Here is a 21,091-nt window from a genome sequence, read left to right on the forward strand (position 1 = left end):
TCAGACAAGGCTGAAATAGTAGTCTGAGTTTTCCTACTTGTTCATTCTAAACACTGTTGTTTACCTAAAGCAAACTTTAGGCAGTGAATATTTAGGTTTTGTGGGTCATATAGTGTTGGAACTATTCAACTTGCTTTTTAGTAGGAAAGCAGCTACAGACAATATGCAAATGACTGGGAGTGGCTGTGTTCTAATAAAACTATGTGCAAACAAGCTGCAGGCTTAGTTTGCCAACCCCTGGACTAAAGAACAGGAGGCTTTCAAATCAGCGATGGAAATTCTGAAACTTTTCAGAAAGGAAATGAGTAGTGATTGTGTAAAACCATACTCTTACAACATACCTGAGCTGGGGGCATGACAGTTGCAGGTAAAGGATTAGAAATCATTGGTCCAAAGATGTCCAGATCATCATTCAGGGCTGGCACTGTGGTTGTGTTCCCATTGGTCACTGGTGCCTCAGCAGGACCATCTAAAAAAGAGCATAGATTCTTGTCTTAGAGTAGAATCTCTTAGTACTTGAAACATGGCATTATTTTAAAAATATATGGTTAAAAAAAAAGAACAGTTCAAAAAGTTGACAACAACATATATCTTCCCCTTCTACTCCGGGTTCTATCCCAGTGATGGCGAACCTTAGACATGCGTGTCAGAGGTGACATGCGAACTCATTTTTTTGGTTGATTTTTCTTTGTTAAATGGCATTTAACACTAGAAAGACTGAAACTTAGTATATACCTATATTGCCCAAACGCAGTCAAAATGACTGCATTGTGAAAGAATAATATCGGAGCACTCTTCACTTATGTTCCTTAGCTTTTCCAATAACTTACTTCTATTCGACATTTCTTTCATGAATTTAGGGTGCAAAAGAAATAAAATAAACAACTTATTAGAACAAGTATCACTGCATAAAGATTTGAATAACAAGTACTAGTTTAGCTTATTGAGCAACTGCAACTTATCAAGTATCGACAATTTATCATGTACTTGTATGTTATCATGTGACGGTAATCAAAAAAAATGAAAACTGTTATTTCAATACAGAGCTGAACTGGTCATATAAGAAATTTACTCAATTCAATAATAAGAGTCATTTGATTATTTAAAATTTCCCAAGCAGTCAAAATGACTGCTTTTGGGCAATATAGGTATAACACATATATATATACCGGAAATGAAGGAGGGGGAGGTAACTACAATTATTAATAAACGCATTTATATATTGTACAAAAAGTCACAAAATTCTAAGACATTGTGTCCTTATATACATAATTGTTTTTCTAATTGAAATTAAAAAGCAGTCAAAATGACTTCCTTGGGCAATCTAGTGTTAAATATATAAAGTAAATATCAAAAATATAAGTCTTTGTTTTACTATGGTTGCAAATATCAAAAAATTTCTATATGTGACATGGCACCAGAGTTAAGTTAGGGTTTTTCAAAATGCTGACACGCCGAGCTCAAAAGGTTCGCTGTTCTATCCCCTTACTCAAAGAAACCATTTCCAATTTTATTCTTCCAGATAATTTTATCCACCATATTCTATATCCAAATAGAACACATACATACATATGCATACATACATACATATGCATATATATATATACACACACACCGAGGTGTATATATAAAGTTTTTAATAAATGGTGTCATATATTCACATTATTCTGTATCCTGATGCTCCTGTATGTGCCAGGTACTGTTCTGAGTACTTTACATATATTAACTCATTTAATCCCCATAACCTAATGAGACAGACATTACTTTTGAGTTGATTAGCTAAGCTAGGATCTGATACCATGTTCTTACAAACAATGCCTCTTCATAAATGGGTGTGTTTTGGATATCATTTCATAGCATGTACTAGTATTTCTACCATAGAAATAAATTTTGATGATTTTAAATGTCTGAAATGTTGCATTTTAAAGTTACTATAAGGAAAAAAAAACTGGATAAAAAGAAAATATACACTGGTTCCATAGGAAGTATCCATAAAACTTGAAATAAACCATTTCTTGGCAGTACAAGCCACTGACTGAGCTATAATGGAAAAGGAACTCTGATAGGGTTCCAAACATTCGATATCAGTTCCTACTTACCCTATCATTCATAAAACCTTTTAAAATATCTCCTTTTACATTAGTGCAAAATTTACACAGTGTAAGGGTTGGGAATTGGAGTGGGGAGAGGGGGAGTTTCAGAGCATGGTATTCCAGGACATGGAACATCTCACATGGTTCTGTTTTTTGTGGCCACAACCAAGTAACAGTCCTGAGCATCATGACTCCAATCTCTGGGACTTATATCCTAATCAGGCTTCTATTTTAACAATTTACAATTTCATGTGGCCTCTCTTTGATGTAACATATGTTGTTAATGAAAGTTCTACCATGTACTCAGTATTTCTACCACAACCCACAGAAACTCACAGGTTTCTTCTTTTTTTTTGAAGTATAACTATAGAAATTGATATCATTTATTTCCCTGTTTGGAGCTTTAGGAAAGCACAGATTAATTTCAGTGAATAAATTGTCACAATAAGATATTTTTTACTACCTAATTTATAAAAGAGTATGTAAAACCCACAAAAGTTAGTTTGGAAGAAATCAACTGTAAACATTTTTCAGTCACTTCCAGTGATATCACATTATCAGAGCCATATAAATGGGACTATGGACAAGTTAAAGATGAAGCCAATAAAGCAATGCACAGATTATTACTAATTTATAAGGTAGAGAATTTTAAGCTAAGACACAACTATGACATAAAAGCATTCAAATGACTCATACATGAAAGTAATTTTCATTTCTAACCATTTCAAAAGGCAACATTCATTCTGAAATTAGACCTCTTTGAAGATCTATTTTATATTTTCTATCCATTCCACATTCCATTTACACTATGCATATATATAGCACATTATGTACTATATAGTACATCATGTAAATATGAACCAGAAATGAAACAGCATAAAGGAAAAAGGTATTCTAGATTAAAAACACAACTAAAGGAACATCTTTGTGATATTACAACAGCTCAGTAAATAAACTCAGTCCAAAGCCTTGTAAGCCAGTGGTGCTTTAACCCATAAACTGTAGCGTGCAAGGTAGGGGAACATCCACATCAGAGACATGTTTACTTCAACAACAAAATACGACTATCTTATATATCTGCAATTTCAACTCACAAACAGAAGCACATGTCCTCCCCCAAACAAACTACAAACCAAGAAAAAAGTTTAAAACAGGAAATAATTATTTCCAATTTTACAGTTAAATGTCTTTGCTTTTTGAAGGAATACTAGTAAACACTAAAAATTAGGATAAATTTATGGGGGGAAATCCTTAAACATGAGAAAATACTATTATAGCAGAACCCCGGTTCTCGAACTTCATTAATTCCAGAAGGCTGTTTGAGAAGCTATTTGTTTGAAAACAATCATTTTTTCTCATTAAAAATAATGTAAATTGAATTAATATGTTCCAGACTCCCAAATGACTGTTTTAACCTTACTTATATATAGTACATGTCCAATGTACTGTTTAATTTATAAATAAACACTTCTTAAATTTATCAAACCATCCCCTAGTATCCTTAAATGAATTTTTTTTAATGTATACTTTTAATAATTTTAGAGAGGAAGGGAGAGGGAGAAACAAATGACGAGAGAGAGTCACTGATCGGCTGCCTCCTGCACACCCCACACTGGAGATTGAGCCCACAACCAGTGCATACGCCCTGATGGGGAATCAAACCTTAACCTCCTGGGATTCATAGGTCGACACTCAACCACTGAGTCACAAAGGCGGGCCTTAAACAAAATTTTAATATATCGCTGCTTCTGAAATGCTATCACTGGCTAACTGCTTTTCATTTATCCAATCAACAAAAGTTTTTCTACCTATTCAATTGCCTGTGATAATTTTGTGAATACTTTCATACCTTTAGCATCATTAGCACTCTTAATAGTCTATGTTTTAAAATTGTGCTAATCATTTAATTTTGCCAGCAACAAAAGCAATCTCTCCTTGGTTGTCTCAGAGACTTTTTGTCATGCTAAGGTATCCAGCCTGAAAGGGTTGTCAGGTAGAAAACTGAACAACTTGGTCAAGAACCGATTGTTTGAAATGGGAGACATTCAAGGAATGAAGTTTGACTCTATTACCTTTTTTCCTTTGGTGAATTACGTACTATCAACTGATTTTTACCACAGGCCATGTCAATCTAGTCAAAACAGCAGTGAGCAAAGGATGTACTGTGTGAGAACCAGGGGGTTAACCTATTAATACAGCAAATGGCCTGTTTTTATTTTATACTGTACATCTTTCAGAAACTTCTGTCTGTTCTAAGTAGTGCATTATACTTCATTAAGAATATTAACTTAGTTATACTTTCAAACCTATCTGGTAGTACCATATCTAATCTGTAAAACAACACAGAGCATTTCATTTGGTTTTTGAAGTCTAATTTTACCCTTCACACCTTAGGACACGTGTAACTAGTAAAATTAACAGCCAACACTTAGTATAGTGCTTGTTTTGCACAAAATCTGAAAAAACACAAATACACACAATAAACACATGCACTTGTTCAATGTTTATAATCATGCTATGAGAGAGGCACTATCAATTATCCTCATTTAAAGATGGCAAAAAAAAAAAAAGGTATACTTGTCTAGTGTCGCAGAACTAGAGCAAAGCCTGAGGTTGTAATCCTCCTCCATTTTTACTTTAAAAGCAACACGTTCTTGTAAAAGATGCAAACTCTACAAAAATGAGTAAGAGTTCCGTACTATGGATAATGGTGATGACTGCATAATAATGTGAATTTATTTAATACCACTAGTAAAACTGGTTAAAATCTTAAATTTTATGTATATTTCAGCACACAAAAAAGTCCCTTACCATACCTTTTCTATGCTTATAAACAATGTATATACAACAATACAATACAAAAAGTTTTCTTTAAATAAAATTATGTATGTGTGGATGGGTGGATTGCATTCTAGGATATTGCATGGACCAACAATAAGTGATTATTCAATCCTCCACTGCTGGGCATTTAGGTAGTTTACAGGCTTTTGCCATATAAAAACAGAGCAGTAAATATCCACAGTTCTTAATATAAGCTGACTTCCTACACTGCAAGGTAACATAACTTCTGTTTCTACCATTGCAAAGTAAACAGCTCCATTTTCACATCCCATTAAAACATCTTTAAAGAACTGGCCTCCTGAAATCTCAGAAAGGCATTCTGCACAAACAACAAAATTGGGCTCTCTTTGTAACCACCTACCACAATTAGAGGAGCATCCATTAAAGTTAACTCACAATGTCAGTCCAAGGGACTCTGGAATCCTTCAGAATGAGAGGAGCATCTGCTTAGGGACAACAATCGTGTGGCCAGGCTGACACTGTGTTCAAGTGATGGGGAGAATTTTCTCTTAGCTCCGAAACACTTTCTTACGGGCCTGACCAGGTTTCCCTCTCTACAGCCACGTGATAGGCACAGGTGATTCTCCTCTGCTCCCACACCGACCAAATACTTGCCCTGTGTTCTCTTTAACCCATTCTTCTACCCATATGATCCCCTCATATGATGGATGTCTCCCCATCAATTTTCCTTGTTACTACAAAAGCTAAGCAGTCACAGAATTTTTGAAAAACAAACCTTTAACCTAATTGAAAACTCAGTCTTGCAAAAATCAGTAAATACAAGTTTCCAGTGGGTTTTCCGAATGGATTCCAATGTCTGTTAATTTGACTCACTACAGTTGGCTTGCAAAATACATTCTTAAAAAAAGATAGTTTCAATTCACTTTGTTGCTTTTGATTTTCAGTATTTAAAAAGGACACTTAAAGACTTTATCATTATCATCATCATAACCATCATGTTTCCTATATATTTTTATAGAATATTTACGTTATCATTTTTGTCTCCATGAAATATGAGAAGGGCATCTCTTTCCATTATCTCCAGTTATAGAAACCAGGGCACAAAGAGATTAAAACACTTGCTCAATGTCACATCCCTAGAGTTCAGTAGCAAAAACCCTGCACTGTAAAGTCTTCTGACCTCTAGACTAGTGAGTGCTCTTTTCCTTAAACCACATTTTATCAAAACTCAGGTACTTACAACTGACCCTAGTTAAAAATAAATCACTTAAAATTCTGAAAATAAAAACCAACCTTTAAATAGTTCATAATTATTTCTACTAAGTTAGAGAAGCAGGGACAGAAATAGTGCAGAAACCATTCAGCACCACACTCACAGTTCCTCGGCGTCTCCCCCACTCCACTCTCCTCTTACCAAGCCCAATGTCTTCTCAGTTTACAGTGAGGGATGCAGGAGGATATGGTCATCACTGAGCCGACTAGGCTGAGGGAACCAAGTGTGGTGTATAATCAATCAGTCAACAATATTCACAAATCACTGGGAGTTCAATGAATCCTTCTGATCCAAGGTCCACTAATTTGCAGACTAATGATAAAAAGCTCAGAGGCCACAAAAGCAACAGAATACCAATATGTTGAAAACAGTTTCTCAGATATATATATATATATATATATATATATATATATAGATAGATAGATAGATAGATATAGATATAGATAGATAGATATAGATAGATAGATAGATATAGATATATATATAATTTAAAAATTTAGAAATAATAAAGCTTATTCAAATAAAATAGCTTAAGAAAAATATTTAAGTCCGCATGGATTACATTGTGTGCACAAAATACACACGTGCACACACCCAAACAAATGGAAACCTCCTCCAGAGTGGGGGGAAGCTCAGGCTAATCCACACAGTGCCTGCTAAGAGAGAAGTGGATGTCTGTGCATAACATCAGAATTCACCACAGACATGCACCTCAGGTAGTGTTCCTGGCTCAGCTACAGACTGGTGGCAGGAGCAGCCAGCAGCAGGAGGAGGCAGCAACCCCTTTTAATCAGTATGCAGAAATAGTGGTTGGTGGACAATAAAAATAATGGGAGACCCAGAGTACAAGAAAAGCCTAAGGCAAATGGAAGAAATTTAGCTGGGACAACATCATAAAAAATGATAATGAAGCACAAAGGACCCCTTAAATAGGCAATGAGCAAACAGAAGAAATTAGGACAATGCAGTAAAATGAAGAAGGAATTTCGATCTTCAAGGCAAGGACATCAAGCCTAGCTAGTTGCTGTGGGTAACCATTTTCTATGTTACCTTAAGATTTCATACTAGTGTTTTATCTGAACACTGAGTTAGTAGATCATTTTTAAACTGCACACATAACACAAGTTTACAAGAAAAGGTTATGATTTGAGTTAAAGGAAAAAAAGTTGTTAAAGCAATGCTGCATCTCACATGAACATACGGCATTCCCAGCATGCATTTACTGGCCTATTTCACACCATGACACTGATAGATGCTTAAAAAGAAGGTATCATTTCAAATATGACAAAGTCATGAAGGCCAATCTCTACCACTGAGAAATCCTCAATATGGTGAATGAGACCACTGATTCTATTAACTGTGGTTATGCCAGAACTCATCTGATACCAATAATCCAAATGAGTGAAGGTAAAGTATTTACACATTATTTAGTGGCTTCTTCTTGGCACATTCCAAATTCCTTTGAACAATAATTTATAAACTGATGGGAAATAAAATAACACTTTGCATTTCTGTAACACACTTTTAACACTAGTACTTTGCCAGGTACTCTGATCAGACACAAAGCATCTCAGGTTAACCATCACATTACCTTAAGATTTACACAATAAGCCTAAGATTTCAACAGAAGTCTGGTCTTGCACCTGGAAAACTCAGCTGCTATAACCAGATTAGAAGCTTCTCCTGGTGCCCCAAGCACAAACAGATGCCTCTTCCTCTTCCTGCCCTAGGGGGCAGGGGGTAGGCTTTATACCAACTGCAGCCACAGTAGTTGGCTGACCTCCCTTCTGAGGCAACAAATGACTGTGGAGCCCACAAGATGCAGCACCACTTCCATTGTAGGCCACATCACCCACATCTGGTCACTCAGGCCTACTACTAAAGGCCGAGGCTGCATGCAAAGTGGCAGCCTTGCCAAGTGCCTTTATAATGTCACCAGGGGCCCACCTTGAAAGGAACTGTGGGCTATGAGGCTGCGGTGGGCACAGGGGTGGGTCTCAGCCCACGCTCCACGTCCCCGCTCCCATTGCCGCTACTCCCACATGCTGACCGTGCCAGCCCCATTTGCATCCGCTGACAGTGCTGAGCATTTGGGGCCGGCACCAGCAGTGGCTGCAAGCAGTTGCTGCCAGGCCCAATCACCCCTCAGGAGCAGGGGGAGGTGGGGAGGTGGTCCTGAGGGCGATCGAGGCCAGCAGCCGCTGCTGGTGCCAAGTGATTGGAGCTGGCGCCGGGCACCAGCAGCAAATGCAAGTGGTGGCTTTGGCAGCAGGTGTGAGCAGGGCCAGCACTGGCAGCAGTTGTGAGCACCTGGCAGGACCGTGGCATGCAGGAGCAAAGAATTTTCATTAACTACCAGAGGCTCATCCCCTTAACAGCGACCGGCGCGTGCCTTGGTCTGGCACCCCCTCACCTGCTCCACCATCCCAACACAGCCGATGCCCACCATGTTCAATGCTCTGCTGCCTGCTGCCAATGCCCACCATGTTCCGCGTGCAACCCCTGGTGGTCAGCGCAAGTCATAGCAACCGGTTGTTCGGTTGTTCTGCCATTTGGTCTATTTGCAGGTTAAGGTTATATATATATATATATATATATATATATATATATATATATATATATATATATATATATCTTTAGTTTTTAATGGCATATGACTATACTTAGGTCGCAGGCATGCCTCAGTATGCTGTAGGCCTCTGTACTCCATCCTGGCATTAATCATGTTTATGCCCAGAGCCACTGTCCAATCCTTCGTAGCCTCTCACCAGGAAGAGAGAGTGCAGCTTAGTTTAATGCTTGGCACAAAGCAAATGCTCAATAAATGATTGATGAATTGAAACGCTTTCCAAACACAGATTATGAGAGGATTTCTTGATGACAGTACAGCCATGGTGGAAACAAGTCAGGTGATTGATCCTACTTCTGTTGGGAGTAAAAGTGAAATAATGACACTATTTTTGAAAAGTACCAGTGATCTGCCTACAAAATCTCTTCAGTTCTTGCCCTGCTTAACCACTGCCTCATTTAGCAGCAGACTCCCTTTGAGTCTAGAGCCACATTCTCTTGAAGAGCCAGTAGCCCCTGCTCTTGACATCTGGCTAGCTCAGGGGTGGGCAAACTTTTTGACTCGAGGGCCACAATGGGTTCTTAAACTGGACCGGAGGGCCAGAACAAAAGCATGGATGGAGTGTTTGTGTGAACTAATATAAATTCAAAGTAAACATCATTACATAAAAGGGTACGGTCTTTTTTTTTTTTTTTTTTTTTTAGTTTTATTCATCTCAAATGGGCCGGATCCAGCCCGCGGGCCATAGTTTGCCCACGGCTGGGCTAGCTGCTCCTCCTATGTTTTTACAGCCAGATTCCACAAGACTGTTCAACTATGGCACTGCAACTGCTACGTTCCTGACTGGGATCCTTACCCGTGGCTTCCTCTCTCCGGTCCTTCAGTGACAGATGGGATTATCTCTCTAAATCAGAATTGTGTCCTTCACAGTCCCTCTGTCCACAGCAGCCCAGGTAACTGCATGGGTTAGTCTCCTCTACCAGCAACCCCGGGGGCCAGAGCACATCTTACTCTCCTCTCCTACAGATGGGTTCCAAGTGTGCTATCACAGCACCTGACTGGAACTCCGAAGCTGTCTGCTCCCAAAACCATTTAAAGCTTCTTTTCTACTGAAAACACTCAAAGCTCTTTGCCTTAATAAAATTATTACTTGGAATTTTTTTATATTAAAACATAACTTGGTGCTTTACGCAGGTGAGGCACCAAGAGCTGTGTTTATCTGGGAAGGTGCTTAACTTTCCAACCACTACTCATTCATTCCTCCATAACACATTAGATTTTACTTGGAACAAGTGGGCACAAAAAACTTCACTTACTCCTCCCTCTAACATAGCAGCAGCAAGAAAATTACTCTCTGACTTGAAGAAAATATAATTTAAATTGGGAGTTTTAGCATTATTCCAGATTTCAAGCTGAATTCTCGAAACCAATTCTCTAACAGATCCCACTTCTTCCCTCAGCAATAACCCCGTCTTCTAGTTTCCAGACTGCAACCTCATCCCCCACTTGCACACACAACTGCATTTTTCTGGTATTTACTAGAGTTCCATGAACTCTGCTGGGGCTCAATAAATATTAATTGAATTCATCCTTTATTGAATGTCAGAGGCATTAGCTGGTCATAATCTATTTGCACAAATAATAAAAAAAATGTCAAAGAGCAACATGAGATTTTATGTATTGCTAATCTAGTTTAAGGCAGATAGGAATATGATAAGGAAATGGATGTGATGTTTTTCATTACCACTTTTGACTGAACATGGACATTCAGCTTTGAGTGCACCCCTGCTACAGTGAAAACTGCCAAGTCTAATTCTTCATCGATGACTACTGAGGCGTTATCCTAAGAATGAATTTAAATGGAGACAGCAATGATGAAAGAAGGCTGCTTCCCTGAGATGCAGTGGTGCTCTCCTTAATGGAAGAACTCTGTCTTCTTAAAGCTTTATAAATTTTCATGTTACTCAAAGAACCCTTTTTATTTTCTACTCCTGAAACCATTTAAAGCTTTTCCTTAATAAAAATATTACTTGTAGTTCCTTTATATTAAAACATAACTTGCTTTATAAGTGAAATAAACTTTCATGTGTTACCTTGTAAATTCAAGTCACAAATGTCCATTTGAAGCATATAAAAATTTTCAAGCTATAGACTGTTTTCAAGTGCTTAAATAAATATAGGTGCCTGAGAGTTAAGTGGAACTATTTGCTTTTATTTTCAATTAATCTTTCTTAATGCTAAATAGGTAATTTTAAGGCTAACTAACTAAAATGACTGAAGTGGTCTTAAAAGACGACCTGAACCTCTGTTCTGTTCACCGCTCCTTTTCCAAGCCTCTCCGTGTAACCTGGCCGGCTTTGAAGCAGGGATGCTTATATGAATGGATACAACAGTACTGTGCGGAGGAGCCCAGCAGCACTCTCCATCGTTCAGGGGATACACACATTGTTGTCTTAAGATTGCTAAGAAGTGGTTTAAGAAGTAAACTTCATAGAACTCATAGTTTTAAATATCTTAATTTATATAAATATAAATATCTATAAAATATTTCTATACCATTTTAAAGCCTCAAAAAGATAAGACATATATAAATATGAAATACCAAATTGTATAATACAAATTTCTTCCTAAATGTTTAACAAATGGTGACAGACTAGATTTCTTTGAGGTTGCCCAGTTTCCTCAGTTTTTCAGGCAGCTACAAATCCTCCACTAGCCAAAGACCATGCTTTGCGGTCCTGGTTTTCATGCCCAAGTTACCTCTTACTGACCTCCTCTGACCTGATGTTCAGGTTATAGTCTCGGCCCAGCACTGCACACCAGTTACTGTGTTTCCTATTTATTTATTCACTTATTCTACCATCAACCACAGAGGGGTTCTGACTCCCATTCCCGAGATAAGGAAAAGTGGAGGGGAAAAGTGAGTGTGTAAAATACCGTCTACTATTCTGAAGGGTTGTAAGGGTTGTAAAGGTGGCAATACACCTGTTCCAGGTACTACAGCTGTCAAAGCCCTGTGTGGTGCTTCTTGATGGCAGAGCCTGCCTCCCACTCTAGAGGATGAATATTATTTTCCTAGCCTCATTACAACTAAAGTGAGCTCATATAATACAGTTCTGGCCAGGAGGACCCTGAGAACAGTGCTGGGGAAATTTTCTGGGAAAAGTTCTTCCCGAGAAAAGAAACTTGTATAAAAAACAACACCTTTGGATGTGGTCCTGTGAGGATGAGGTGCTGAGAGCTGTACCAGCCATTTGTTGACCATGAGGGTACAAACCTAAAGATTAAAGCCACTGCTGTGCTGAGGGTGGCAGAATGGGAAGAAGGAAAGAGAAGTGTGACTCCAAACCTCACTGTTTCAATAATGCACGGCCCTAAGCCACCAGGCCTCTAGATTTCTCATCTAGTAAGACAATTAAATGTCTTATATGTTTAAGCCACTTTTAGGCAATCAGAAGTAGTGTCATTTACATGTCAGTTTTCACTCCATGAAGCACCTAAATATTATCTCTTTGCTATCCTGTCCACCAGAGGTTCTGTGCTGTTTTAGCACTACCAAGAAGTGCTCGCTCCTAAAGTTTGGGATATCATGGAGATCCCGCCCCCCCACCACCTATTTCTGGTGCCAGCAAGTTATCTGCCTACTGCCAGTTCTCTAATAGCAATATATTCACTTATCTGCATTTTCTCTCCTGCATAGGTGTGATTACCAAAAATAAAACCAATTCCTAAGACCCCCCCTCTTTGAAAGAGTGGTAATAGTTTATAATAGCTCACTGAACACACTCTTCTGAGCAAAAGCAATGTAAATTTTTATCAGGTTTTAAACCATATATGAAAAACATAACAGACTATAAAATTACTTCAGGCACTTGTACTAGAGTCTTGCTTTTCTTTACCCCTCCCCTGAAGAAGGTGTGCACACAAGTATATACCCATCCTCCTGGTCTGGTCAATGCATAGCTCAAGACACTGGCGGTTTTCTAGGCCCGCCTCTGCTAAGTCTGGTATTCTTCTAGTCAGCTCATTATCAAACTTGTTTTATTTTACAGCATATGGACTTAGAGAAATAGAAATTTCTCCATAGGAATTCTCTGCTTTAAAGTCAGTAGAGCACTTTCTACTGCTATTTTATTCTTTAGTTTCTGTCCCAAAAAGTCTCTTGGAAACAAAAAAATTTAGACAAAAAAAAAGGGTAATGGCATTATTTCTTTCATTATATAAAACTGGAATATACATTACTAGACAATTAGGTATGTTATATACTGATTGATTAATTAGCACTGTCAACCCATTTTAACTTGACCCTTGTGATAAGTTTTTCCCCCTGAAATATAAGCATGAATGAAAAACTTTAAAACTTGCCCCCAACTGTATATTCCTTGAGCTTTTCCATTAAGAAAAAACTGAGGAAACTTTTATCTAATCCTTCACAAGCATACCTCGAACGTATCGCAGGTTCAGTTCAAACCACCACAATAAAACGAGTATCACATAAATTGAGTCACACTGATTTTTTTTTTCCTAGTGCACATAAAAGTTATTTACATCATAGTCGGTTAAGTGTGCAATAGCATTATGTCTAAAAAAAAAAAAAAAAAGCAATGTACATGTCTTAACTTAAAAATACTTTATTACTGCCCTAACCGGTTTGGCTCAGTGGATAGAGCGTCGGCCTGCGGACTGAGGAGTACCGGGTTCAATTCCAGTCAAGGGCATGTACCTTGGTTGCAGGCACATCCCCAGTAGGGAGTGTGCAGGAGGCAGCTGGTCAATGTTTCTCTCTCATCGATGTTTCTAACTCTCTATCCCCTCTCCCTTCCTCTCTGTAAAAATCAATAAAATACATTAAAAAAATACTTTATTACTAAAAATCACTAACCATCACCTGAGCCTTCAGCACATCAATCTTTCTGCTGATGGAAGGGCTTCCCTCCATGTTGATGGCTGCTGATGATCAGGGTGGTGGTTGCTTGAGGACTGGGGTGGCTGTGGCAATTTCTTAAAATAAGACCACAATGAAGTTTGCCATATTGACTGACTCTTCTTTTCATGAATGACTTCTCTGTAGCATGCAATGCTATTTGATAGCATTTTACCCACCGTAGAACTTCATTCAAAATTTGAGTCAATCCTGATTGAAGATGGAGGCCGACAGGACAGCAGTGACGAAGAGAGTGTGAGTGAGGGAGCGAAAGGGGAGTGCATGGACGGACGTGCGGGGTGTGTGTGTCTGTATTTGTGAGGGGCAGTTATATTCCACAGGACTGATGGGGGCTGGTGGACCAGGCTCCCCTAGCTGGGCAGCCTCTATTGCTACTGAAATCTCTCCCGGGGAAGCCGGCTCTGCCGCAGAGACCGCGCCATCTTGAATGGGAAAGCAACTGTGACCGAGAGCCCACCCTCACCTCCACCTGGGGAGACCTCGGATACCTCCCGGGACCCTACAACTACAATGCCCAGGGACCAGCTGCCTCGGCTGCGAACCCACACTGAGACTCCAACCTCCCCAGCCCTAGGCTCCTAAAAAGGTTGTCCAGGGATAGACAAAATGGCAGCCAAATAGGTGGATGGGTCCTGCACCTTCTCACGGGGCAGAAGGAACAGCTGAATCGAATAACATCCACCTGGAATTGGCAAATTAAACACAGCTGGTGAGGCAATCCGCGGCCCCAAAGGACAGAGGATGCCTGGAGAACGGTAGGGTTGGGGATCTGGGCTGGAGAGAGAGGCGCGCCAACGGGGACTAGAGGGTCAGAAGGAAACTGCGCTGCACCAAGCCCGCATTCCTTGGGGACACGTGTAACAGTCAACTGTGGAAGGTCGGCAGGGCTGCCGGCAGCCGGGACTCTAGATCTTAGTCCACTTAAGAGGCCGTGGGAGGCTGTGCCCAGAAAGGCAGCCTGAAGTTCTGCACCAGCCGTACAGTACAGTGCTGGGGGGAGAGAGATGTGCAGCAGCACGATTGCTCTGTCTTTATATTTTACTTGCTTTTATTCGCTAAACCCAGTACATAGGATCTTTCAATTACAAACACTCACTGAGACTGTGATGCAGGGGAAGGTGGTTTTGTGGAAGCTGGGGAGCAAAATAGGGAGAGCTGACCGGGAAGCCAGCTCCGGGACAGTACAGTCCCTCCAACCCTGAACAGCCTTTTTTCGAGGACTGGCCTTCCTCTAGCAGTGCAGCCACACCCAGTCTTGGTCTCGGCAGAGAAACAAGGATTCTGAATACACCCAGGGAGCCCTCAGGGACTGGGTTGAGAAGCCATTTGGTTCCGGAAACTAATACAGCAACACAGCAACCTAGAGCCCTTGTCAGAAATAGACACTTGTGTAAATACGACCTAAAGCAGGCAGGAAAAAAAAGTGGTAAGATTGATCCTGCCTGCCTGAAACCAAGGTGGAGGAGTCTGACACAGAGGAGTGGTGGGTTGCTGGGAACTTCAACACAGTGCTATGTAACAGGAAACTGAGACGTGGCAGACAGAACAGTAGAGAGGGGTCTTAAACCAGCCCCCATGGGACATTAATACTCAGCTGAAGCAAATGACACTTCACTACTTCATTTTATTTTCTTTCTTTTACTTAAAAAGTTAAAGTTTCTTTTATTATTTTTTAAATTTATTATTATTATTTTTATTATTACTAGAGGCCCGGTGCATGACATTTGTGCACGGGGGTGGGAGGAGTCCCTCAGCCTGGCCTGAGCCCTCTCACAGTCCGGGACCCCTTGGAGGATGTCTACTGGGAGTGAGCCAAAGCTAGCAGTCGGACATCCCCCAAGGGGTTCTTAGCGCTGCTGTGGTGGCAGGAGAGGCTTCGGCTGCCATGGCAGCTGCGCTCACCAGCCATGAGCCCAGCTTCTTGCTAAGCAGCACTCCCCCTGTGGGAGTACACTGACCACCAGGGGGCAACTCCTGTGTTGAGAGTTTGCCCCTGGTGGTCAGTGCACATCATACCAACTGGTCTTTTTGCATATTAGCCTTTTATTATATTGGAGTTTTTTTTAACCTTTTATTTCTTTTGGATTAGTGCTCTACATTCTATTTTTATTTTTAAGCATTATTTTACTTTATCTCTTTTTTTCCTTTTTGCCAGCCTTTTCTTCCTCACTTCTCCCTTTTTCATCCTGTTTCTCTTCTCATGTCCTTGCTTTAGTTTTTCTCTCTTTTTACTCCTTATTAAAAACTGACCTTCTTTATCTGCTTTATTGATGCATTACTATTATAGTAGTTTCTGTTTGCTTACTCATATATATAATTTCCTCTCTCCTGCTCCAAGTCCATGTACCCTTCTCTTTTTTCTTTCTGCAATAGCCAATTTTTTTCTTATTGTTTTGTTTTTGTTTTTGTTTTTATTCTATGCTTTTGTTTTTCCTCTCCTCCCTTGCTCTCTTTAACTAATTGCTTAGTTTCACTCACAAAACTCAGACCTATCTGCTCTCTATTCTATATTCTTCTTTTCCAAAAATAGATGAATAGATAAATTAAAGGGGAAATTTTCTTCATATATATATATATATATATATATATATATATATATATATATATTATATTTTTTAAATTAATTTTTGTATTTTATTGAGTATTTTGTTTTTTACTTTTCCTCTTATACACTCATTCTCGTTCTACCTCCTCTATACTGAATCATAGCCATTCCCCCACATTCATTCAATTCCTTTACCTTACCTTCTGAAATAAGCTCTACCTCTTCAGATTCAGCTCCCCCCCTTTTTTCTGGGTGTTTTTGGTTGCATTTTTTTGGTTTATTTGTTGCTTTTGTGGAGTTTTCTCCCCATATATGTTATTTCCCCTTCTATTTTCTTCTCTTTTTTTCCTCTCTTACCTTTTCCTTTTCTCAATATCATTTCTGCACTCTTTTCTCTCCCCTAATTCTCTTTTCTCTGGTGGGCATCTTTATTTGGGGTTAGCGCTGTCATGAATACATCCGTGTTTTGTTCCCTCTGTATCATGTCTTGATGAGTTGTATTTTGTGCCTTTTGGTCAACGTGGTAAAGAGTCAGACACATAACCAGACACCCTGAGAGGAGCAAAAATGGGGTGACAAAGAAAGGCTCCCATACGAAAGAAAGTGAGGAATCACTAAAAAATAAATTAAATGAAATGGAGGCAAGCAATTTGTCAGAGAAAGAATTCAGAGCAATAGTGAAAAGGACGCTGAAAAGGATGGAAGACAAATTCAACAAGATGTGTAAGAATCAAGAGTAAATGAAAAAGAACCAAGAAGAAATGAAGAATGACATAGTTGCACACAATGGGAGAACTGAATGTTTACAACAGAGACCACCTGGCCTGCAAAGTCAACATACTTGGCTCTTTTCAGGAAAACAAAAAAAAAATGCTGATCCTTGCTAAAAAGTATAGGGAGAGCATTTTATGTTTGTCCTTGGGATTGGGAGTAGACCAGGAAAAGTGAGGTGAAAAAGTAGGGTTAGCTTGAGTCATCAGGTTGAAGATAAGAGTGTGGGCTCACCAAAGTCTCATTTAAAAGGAAGATCTAATTATAGTTATATACTGCTTCACAATGGGAAATGTGTTGTTAGGAGATTTTATTGTTGTGCAAACATCATAGAATGTATTTACACAAATCTAGATGGTACAGCCTACTACTATAATTGCACGTGCCCTACTTTTATATGATTGGCAATGAAGGTTTGTTTACACCACAAATACATGAGCAATGCACAAGCGCTAACACGTTACCATGGCTATGAAGTCACTAGGTAAAAGGAATTTTTCAGCTCCATTATAATCTTATGGGACCTCTGTTGTATGTATGGTCCATTAGCAATGAAAAAGTCATTATGTGGCACATGACTGTACTAAAAAATGATCTTAACTATTACCCTATTATGCGACTATTCAAAGTGAATTAAATGAACTATGTAGGGGTTTTCTCTGTATTTATTGAAAATGTTTTAAGTTAATGCCTGTTCTGGTCTCATTCATATGGAGATATGCTGTCATTTTTTTTTAATATTTTATTGATTTTTTACAGAGAGGAAGGGAGAGGGATAGAGAATTAGAAACATTGATCAGCTGCCTCCTGCACACTCCCTACTGGGGATGTGCCCGCAACCAAGGTACATGCCTTTGACCAGAATCGAACCTGGGACCCTTGAGTCCGCAGGCTGATGCTCTAACCACTGAGCCAAACTGGTTAGGGCTGTCATTTTTGCATGAGTATAAATCATACTGCTCCCTCCTCCTTACCATGTTTCTATTTACAGGGGGAAACCAGAGTCATGCTTAGCCAGAAAAACAGTCTGTTGCCCCAGGTAGATACCAATAATACAGCCTAATTTAGGACCACTGTATGTTTTGAGCTGAAAGAGACCTGTGATTCTCTGTGGTCTCCTAGGCTTTCATGAACTTATCAAATCTCATGTTTAATACTGCTTTTAAAAATGTCTCAAAATATTTTTTAAAAGAATTTAGGATACTGATAAGTATGAGTGAAGAGTTGTATGTGCTCTGCGTAAGACACTCACAGTTTTCTGCTGCTGAAACTCCATCAGCAAATTATCCTTCTTTCTGACCCCATCTCCCACCCCTCCTCCCACCTTTGGAACCCCTCCAGTGTATGATCTAAAACTGTCAGTCACCAGCAAATCCCTCTATATATCCTTAACCTCTTCTTCAAACATTCCCTTTACCTTCATGCCCTAAGTGAGCATAAGTTCTCCCCTCAAGACCATTTCCTGAAATTTTCCTGTTGTTTAAAAGAGAGCTGTCTCAGGACTTGCAGGGAGAGAAATAAACATTAACTGATACAAGCCACTGAGACTTTGGCGTTGTCTGCTATGTAGCATGGGCAGCAATCACCAAGCCCTAAAACCTTTGGTATTGACTTTGAGATTAAGAAGGAAACACTTATTCCTGTGAGAAAGGCAGAAGACATCAAATGTTCTAGCAGAGATGCCCTAGTTGACTTCACCCACAGAGCTGAGATATAAGTTGAGCTCTGGGGGTTATTTGCTATGCAACATTATTCCAGTAACAGTTGAGTAACTAAGGCCAGTCGCTCCATTTGTCTACTAGATCCCATTCCCCTTTTTGCTCTTCAAGACACTGCTATAGTAATTTTTCTTGTCCTGAATAATCAGATTTACCTGTTTTACACGTTTATTCCCAAAATAAACCTATAATTTCAATTGGTCAGCAAATCCTATTGGCACTATCTTTGAAATATATCCAGAACTTGATTACTCTTTTTAACTCCCAATGCCACCACCTACTCTCAGCCATCCTTATCTCTCACCTATTGGTCTGATTCCAGCCCTGCCCTGCTACAATTTACTCTTAACATAGTAGCTACAATAGTTTGATCATGTACTTCTCTGCTCAAATCCTTCTAATATATTTCCAGGACACTCAAAGTAAAAGTCAAAGTCGCAATCTGCCTGCCTCTCTCTTCACCCCTTATTCCTCTCCACTGTAACCCTCCTCCCCAACCCCAGATCATTCCCCTCTAGCCACACTGTCATCCTTGCTGGTCCTTGCACATATCAAGTCAGCTGCTACTGCAGAGGCTCTGCACTTGCTGTTCTCTCTACTTAGAATGCTCTTGCACCAGTTTCTTCAGGTCTTTGCTCCCATGATATCTCAGTGAATACCCCTAACCTTATTTTTGCTTCTTTTCTAAATAACACTTACCACATATAACCCATGATATATGTTACTGAACTGTTTATTCACTGTCTCCTCAGATAGAATGAAAACACAAAGACCTTAGGCATTTTTATCTATTTTCTTTCATAGCTATCTCCCTAGTCCTGCAATAGTGCCTGGACACATAATAGACACTTAATGAGTATTTGTTGAATGAGTGAATTGGTCTGTAGGAAGAGAGTCAGGTCTAGTTTATATTCTACATTTCTAAGTTATAAACCAGGCACCTAGACTGGAAAGAAAATGCTGCAATGAGGACAAAGATGCATATAGTTTTAGTAAGATTTTTTTCTTACTTTAGTACTGTCTTTTTTCTTTTATCTCATCTACATCAAAGGAAATAATTCAAAGAAATTATGAGGACTAGAATTCAACATAATTATATTTAGAGCCCTGGACTTAAACTCTGTTTTCAAAATTACAGTTCTTAAATATTTTAATATACTGCTTATTTTTACCACCATTGGAGATTTTTAACCCTAGGTTGTATATTTGCATGTTATATCAGCTTCCTAAGAAATGAATAAAATGTTCAATTGTAATTCCTGAAACTGAAAACAATTTACCCAGTAAGAACTAAGATCAATTTTCAGAAAAGCAGTGTATGAAGTTCAACTCTACCCTTCAACTGTCATTATTTTCTTTTAATTGTTAATCTTTCTCCAAACTAAAAAACATGTTTTTAATTAACTACTGCTTAAAGGCTCAAATATTACTAAAAATCACCATTTATCAAGCTATTTTAGAAGAGAAGAAAATTTTAAAAAGAGCTGACAATATTGGTAGATAAGCACAGTACAAGCAAACCTCAAATGAAAGTCTGTTTACTTACCAGGCAGACAACATATATCTATTAGCCATAAGAATAAATACAACATTAAATTAAAATGAGCCTTATCAGGTATATAAAATGAACCTAGCTAGTAGATATAGGTATAAAGTGTGATGCTTCAGTTAACCAAGATTAAATTTTCTTTACACCAGCACATTTTATAACAAGGCTATCCCAGAATTATTTTGCTAGGGGACCTCTCCTCGGCCCCCATCCCCAACACAGACTCAGTTAGAGAGGGGCCTGGGGGAATGACTCTATTCTTTATTTTAAATGTTGAAATGTCACCATCTACGAAGCCTTTGAAGGTTACTTTGATATCTTTTCTTTCCCCAAGGAACTCATTACTTGGATTTCCAAGAAGACAGTGCTGACAGAGACTAGCAACCTTATTAAAGACTTCCTTTTTTGTGGGAACTCAGCAAAGTAATCATAACATTTTCAAATTCAGTTAACAGTTATCTTTTAGCATACTGATAATAAGCTATTATATTCATTTGAAGTAAAGGTTTCCATTGTTTTGTAACTATAATGGTGACTTGAACTTTTCATTACTTACCAAGTCCTAAAAGATCAACAGTCGGCTCTGCAGCTTTTTTAGGGCTGGTGGTTTTTTTAGGTTCTAATTGCTGATCTTCTTTCTTCTGTAGCTTTAAAGTAAATAATCAGATGTATTAATTTTTCTTAAACCAATCAAACCTTTAAAACTCAATTATACAGATTTTGTATAAAGTTAGTGTAATAAAGCATATGAAGCATAGTGTAATGAAGCTTAGAACATTTATTATTGTATTAAAAAAACAAGTAAACATGATTATTGAGCTCACAG

General features: G+C 38.8%; 1 protein-coding gene across 9 annotated transcripts in view; it reads right to left on the reverse strand.

Annotated features, from left to right (window-relative positions):
- The window catches only part of SMAP1 (small ArfGAP 1), a 126,597-nt gene that overhangs the window by 7,572 nt on the left and 97,934 nt on the right, over positions 1–21,091 (reverse strand). For 8 of the 9 annotated variants that reach the window (XM_059701245.1, XM_059701248.1, XM_059701250.1 and 5 more), the window contains 2 exons: positions 20,822–20,912; positions 342–469 (listed from right to left, as the gene is read on the reverse strand). The exons of the other annotated variant lie outside the window; for it this stretch is intronic. In XM_059701245.1, coding sequence (XP_059557228.1) covers positions 342–469; positions 20,822–20,912 — 219 coding nt within the window. The remainder of the gene's footprint in view (positions 1–341; positions 470–20,821; positions 20,913–21,091) is intronic. 9 annotated transcript variants of the gene reach the window in all.

The sequence above is a fragment of the Myotis daubentonii genome, chromosome 6, assembly GCF_963259705.1.
Source record: "Myotis daubentonii chromosome 6, mMyoDau2.1, whole genome shotgun sequence".
Taxonomy (NCBI): Eukaryota; Metazoa; Chordata; class Mammalia; order Chiroptera; family Vespertilionidae; genus Myotis; species Myotis daubentonii.